General features: G+C 41.6%; 1 protein-coding gene across 1 annotated transcript in view; it reads right to left on the reverse strand.

Annotated features, from left to right (window-relative positions):
* Positions 1–883: 883 nt before the first annotated feature.
* LOC125047566 (repetin-like) overlaps positions 884–5829 on the reverse strand; it is a 9019-nt gene continuing 4073 nt past the window's right edge. The window contains exon 2 of the mRNA XM_047645843.1: positions 884–1719. Within this exon, the coding sequence (XP_047501799.1) occupies positions 884–1719 (836 nt within the window). The remainder of the gene's footprint in view (positions 1720–5829) is intronic.

Raw genomic sequence — 5829 nt, forward strand, 5'->3', positions numbered from 1 at the left:
TTGGAGAACGTTTATGGTTTATGGTGCTTCCCCCTTTTTGGTTCAACTTAGAATGAGCGAAAGAAAATGAGCATATATCTATATTTTTTGCTAAAATATGAATAGATGATATTGTAGGTGAAAAATATACCAGAGAGTCACGCAAGAGATTAAGAGAACCACCTCCCTGTCTCTGCCTCCCTCCCTCCTTCCTCCTCTTCCCCTCCCTCCTTCCTCTCCCTCCTCCTTTAGCTTTTTTTTTATTCTTCTTCATCTTCCTCATACTTCCTTTCCTCCTCCTCCTCCTCCTCCTCGTCCTCCTCCGTCTCCTCCTCCTCCTCCTCCTCGTCCTCCTCCTCCTCCTCCTCCTCCTCCTCCTCCTCCTCCTCCTCCTCCTCCTCCTTCCGCTCCCACCCCCTCCCTCCCTTCCCCCGACGCCCTACCACAAATGGGTTTCCTCGAATTAGACTCTCACTGCTCCTTAACACGTTGAGACTCCATAAGCGAGAAAAAAGGAGAATTGGAAGAGCGAGAGGAGAATAATAACAATAACAATAGCAAGTCCAGATGAAAACGAAACCGTCCAATTAAAACTTCCATCGCTCAGAGCCAAGAGCCGATCGCGGGATGCTGGCTGGGCGGGAAGCGTCGGTTCCTTGTCGTTCCTCGTGGCCCGTCGGTCCCCCGTGGCCCGTCGGTCCCTCGTGGCCCGTCGGTCCCTCGTGGCCCGTCGGTCCCTCGTGGCCCGTCGGTCCCTCGTGGCCCGTCGGTCCCTCGTGGCCCGTCGGTCCCTCGTGGCCCGTCGGTCCCTCGTGGCCCGTCGGTCCCTCGTGGCCCGTCGGTCCCTCGTGGCCCGTCGGTCCCTCGTGGCCCGTCGGTCCCTCGTGGCCCGTCGGTCCCTCGTCTATCCCTCGTGGGCCGTCGCTGTCTCGTGGCCCGTCGGTTCCTCGTGACTCGTGGGTCCCTTGTGGCTCGTCGGTCCCTCGTCGTTCGTCGGTCTCTCATGGTTCGTCGGTCCCTCGTTTCCTGTCAGTCCCTCGTGTCTCGTCGATCCCTCGTAGCTTGTCGGTTCCTCGTGGATCGTCGGTCCTTCGTGGTCTGTCGGTCCCTCCTGGTTCGTCGGTCCCTCGTGGCTCGTCGGTCCCTCGTGGCTTGCCGGTCCCTCGTGGATCGTCGGTCCTTCGTGGTCTGTCGGTCCCTCGTGGTCTGTCGGTCCTTCGTGGTCTGTCGGTTCCTCGTGGTTCGTCGGTCCCTCGTAGATCGTCGGTCCCTCGTGGTCTGTCGGTCCCTCGTGGATCGTCGGTCCTTCGTGGATCGTCGGTCCCTCGTGGCTCGTCGGTCCCTCGTAGATCGTCGGTCCCTCGTGGATCGTCGGTCCCTTGTGGCTCGTCGGTCCTTCGTGGTTCGTTGGTCCCTCGTGGCTCGGCGGTCCTTCGTGGTTCGTCGGTCCCTCGTGGATCGTCGGTCCCTCGTGGCCTGTCATTCCCTTGTGGATCGTCGGTCCTCCGTGGTCTGTCGGTCCCTCGTGTCTCGTCAGTTCCTCGTAGCTCGTCGGTCCCTCGTGGCTCGTCGATCCCTTGTGGACCGTCGGTCCTTCGTGGTCTGTCGGTCCCTCGTGGATCGTCAGTCCCTCGTGGCTCGTCGGTTCCTCGTGGCTCGTCGGTGTTTCGTGGTCTGTCGGTCCCTTGGGGCTTGTTGGTTCCTCGTGGCTCGTCGGTCCCTCGGGGCTCGTCGGTCGAGCTAAAGTGGAATGAGTGACAGGACAGAGCCAGAGAAGTGCCAAAGATCCCTCCCTCCCCCTCCTCTGCCTTCTTATCCTCTCGCCTTCGCCCCTCCACTTCCTTCCCATCCCCTCCTCTCCCTTCCCTTCCCCTCCTCTCCCTTCCCTTCCCCTCCGCTTATTCCCCACATCCCTGACCCCCCATCCTTTCATCCTTCTCTTCCGAGAGAGAGAAAAAAAGGGAAAGGAATTTCCATTAACGGATTATCTAGGGATTTACGTAGAAGACGATGAAAGACGATGAGAGAGAAAAAGAAAGGTAAAAAGCAGAGAGTCGTAGCCGAATACGGGTAAATTACCAATGTGTTTAAAAGCGGCTGAGCGCGGCCTTTCGCGCGTCAAGGAGGAACAAACAGGGTGAAGATTTTTTGGTGCCAATTGTTTATTTACCCAAGAAGGGGCGGGAGGCAGTGGCTTCATTAGAGGTTCACATTTTTATGAACATATGAGCTTTATATACAAGTAAGCTGTATCAACATTACGTACATACATACATGCATATATATATATATATATGTATATATACATATATATATACACACACATATATATATATATATATATATATATATATATATATATATATATATATATATGAATTAACTTTTGTGAATAGCCTCACAATGAACCAATGAGTTTAGAAGTGATCGTAGTGTTTATATTATTTGGGCAGAGATGCCAAGCAGTGATCCTCCGAAAACGCGCATTTTTTTCCCTGGATGTTTTCTGGTTCGCTAAATGTGCTGTGCCAGTCATCAGTGTCTTTGATGGATTTTCCAAACGTTGGAAACAAAAGAGACGAAAGTGAGGTGGAGAAATATGTAAGCTGGAAATCAGAAAAAATGGTAGTAAAGAGAGAAAGAACTGAGAGAGTTTAGGTTAGTTACCGGTGACGCGACTTTTTCTTTTTTCTTTTGTTTTTGTTTTTTTCTCATTTTCTCTTTCTCTTAACTATTCCCCTCCTCACCCCCTTGTTATCTTGTTTTCTCAACAAGTCTACTAATTGATCGCTTCATGTATATGCAAATTCTTCTCCTTTTTTTCTCTCCTAGTCCTACGTGACCCTCGGCCTTCCCCCCCTCCTCCCCATACCCCATAGTGACCCCGTGACCCAGCCTTGTGCCCCTTCCCTCCCCCTCCCCCTCCTACGTACCCCAGAATGACCCCTTCCGTATCCCCCCCCCCCTCCCACATACCCCAGAACGGCCCTGCCCTCCCCATTTCCCCTGGAGACATTGTCATGAACTTGCCTCCATTAGCGACCCTTCCACACTCCGTTTTCTGTGTTCGTTTTCTTTCACTTTTTTCGTGGTCCTTGTCGACTTTACTTTCCCATGTCCTGTGTCTGGTCCTACAGCCTCTCCTATTTCTACCTCCTGTTTTTCTCCTTATTTTTTCGTCTCTCCTGTTTTTATATCTTTATTTATTTATTATTATTATTGTTATTATTATTATTATTATTATTATTATTATTATTATTATTATTATTATTATTATTATTATTATTATCTTCTTCTTCTTATTATTATTATTGTTGTTGCTGTTTATTTTTTATTTTTTTTACTGTATCTGCTTTTTCTCTCTTTCTTTCTTTCTTTCTTTGTGTCCAAAATTACTTTTTCTCAGATAGTTTCTCGCCGCCGTTCTTGGTTGGTTTCGACCAGGAGGTGCTCGTCCAAGAAATGAAAAAAAAGGAAGAAGGTGTGATTTTAAGAAAAAATAAAAAAACAAAAACAAAAAAGAAAAAAAAATAGACTTCCTTGTGACAAATCGTTTTACTAAGATACGTAGAGCAGCCGGGTCAATCTCAAACGCAGGTATCCTGTGCTATGTACAGTGAATTGTAAATGACCTTTGTAAATGAGTGAATTTAAGAGATAAGGAAATCCAAAATTATATGTTTACGTATTCCACAGTCTACGAAAGACGGAGATGGATGGAGTGAATCGTGAGCGAGTCTTCGTTATAGACTGATTTCGTTATAGGCTGTTCGGCATGGGTGCTTTCGTGCTCGGAATTGGAAAGCGGAAGACGAGAATGTGATATATAATTGTAAATTCATCCGACTGTCAGTGTTTCGTTTACCTGTTGTGTTCCTTGTCCTGCAATATTATAATGTACTGTAGCCTTTACTTTTTGTTTTCTTTGGGTTTCATTGAGCGTTTGTTATCTTCGGTGTTTTCGTTTTTTTGTTTGTTTCTTGTTCGATTTGGTTTGAATTTTTTTTTTTTATGATTATTGCTTTTATATTATCATTATTGTCATTATCATAATCGTTATTAGTGTTTATGTTATTGCTGTTGTGGTTATTATTCTTGTAGTTATCATTATTATTATCATTATCAATATTTTTATTCATATGATTATGACAACTACCATTATCATTGTTATATCTATAATTGTGATTACTATTATTATTATTATTATTATTATTATTATTATTATTAGTACTATAATTTTTTATTTTTGTCATTAAAATTATAATTATAATAATTATTGTTATTACCTTTTGTATCATTATTATTAGTATGTTTATTACATGAAACTATAGTGTGTAAATTCTTTGTTCCATTAGCTTTTATTTGTAGATAGGCCTCTTTTTCTTCTATACGCGTCCAAGATGTATTTTGAAAGTCAGTGACACGTAAATAAACTCAAAATAAGAAATATAAAATCAACTGATCTCAGGCACATATTAATGTCTAGACGGCATGTAAGGCGCGATTTGATTGGTGAAGCAGAAGGGAATCTTATAAAAGAAAATGAGATCTCGCGAGCATGAAATATCAAATTTTGTAATATAATCTTTTGCCGCCAATGTTCATATAGTTTCTCTAGTATTTCTCTTTTTTTTTAAAGGGCATTTTACCAAGAAAAGGGAAACGGAGGAAGGATATAGAAAATGGGGAACAGAGAAAGGAAAAAGAAAATGGAAGCGACGCGTAGCCAATCAAACGCCGCCTTTCAATCTGATCAAAAAAAAAAAAAAAAAAAAAAAAAAAAAAAAAAGGGAAAAGATTTCAGATTATTCATAAAGAGGCTTTCAGATGTAAATATCATTTTATGTTCAGTGTATTCTTCTTATTTTTTTTTTTTTTTTTGGTCTTTTATTGAAATAATCATCCATATCCAAATGTCAGCGAAGCGAATGGAAATCCACAGTCATCTTCCTGAAGAGATTTTGGTAAATATGGTCATGCTTATTTCAGCTCGTTTGCGTTTCTGTAATTCCATCATTTATAACGGATCTATCTAATGAATTCAATAAAGAATTGTATAAAGGGTTTTTGTTTCTTTTTCTCATTGTCTTTCTTTGTTTATTTTATTTGTAATTTATATAGAAAATATCCTGGTTTCAAGTGACATATAAACAGTAAAAAGAAAGGAGAAAAAAGTGTAAAAATAAATACACTAACAGGGATTTCCTAAATCCATAATTGTTAGATATAAATAAATGGTAAATAAAAGGTGTATGTCTATTTAACAAATGGTACATAAACTTAAAACAGTCAAGTGGAAATGACAATACAAATAACCATTTACAAAAAAAAAAAAAAAATAATAAACATGAAAATACACAAAAATAACACAGAAAAGGAAGTGCAAATATATAAGAAAAAAAAAAAAAAATACAGTACATAAAATAGAAATAAATACAGAAATAAAAATAGATATGTATTTTCTCATTCCGATCAACAATTGACCAGAACACGAATACAGAAAAAGGGAAAATACATCACACAAGATGAGGTACGCACGATCTGTAATGGAATGTAATCGTACATAAATTGCACACATAAATACCACACATACATACACAGCAAGTTACGAAAAGAAAAAAAAAAGAAAAAGAAAAAGTGAAAAAGGAATATATATAAATAGTAAATGTTGATTTTCTGGAAAACACAAAATAATAAATGTAAATAAATGGAGATATGAATAAAATAGTACATATATATATTTTCTTCCAGCTCCAGGCGGAAAGCGGGTAAGATATACTGTAAACAAATGCATAAATCAAGATTCTCTCTCTCTCTCTCTCTCTCTCTCTCTCTCTCTCTCTCTCTCTC

This window comes from Penaeus chinensis, chromosome 41 (genome assembly GCF_019202785.1).
Source record: "Penaeus chinensis breed Huanghai No. 1 chromosome 41, ASM1920278v2, whole genome shotgun sequence".
Classification (NCBI taxonomy): domain Eukaryota; kingdom Metazoa; phylum Arthropoda; class Malacostraca; order Decapoda; family Penaeidae; genus Penaeus; species Penaeus chinensis.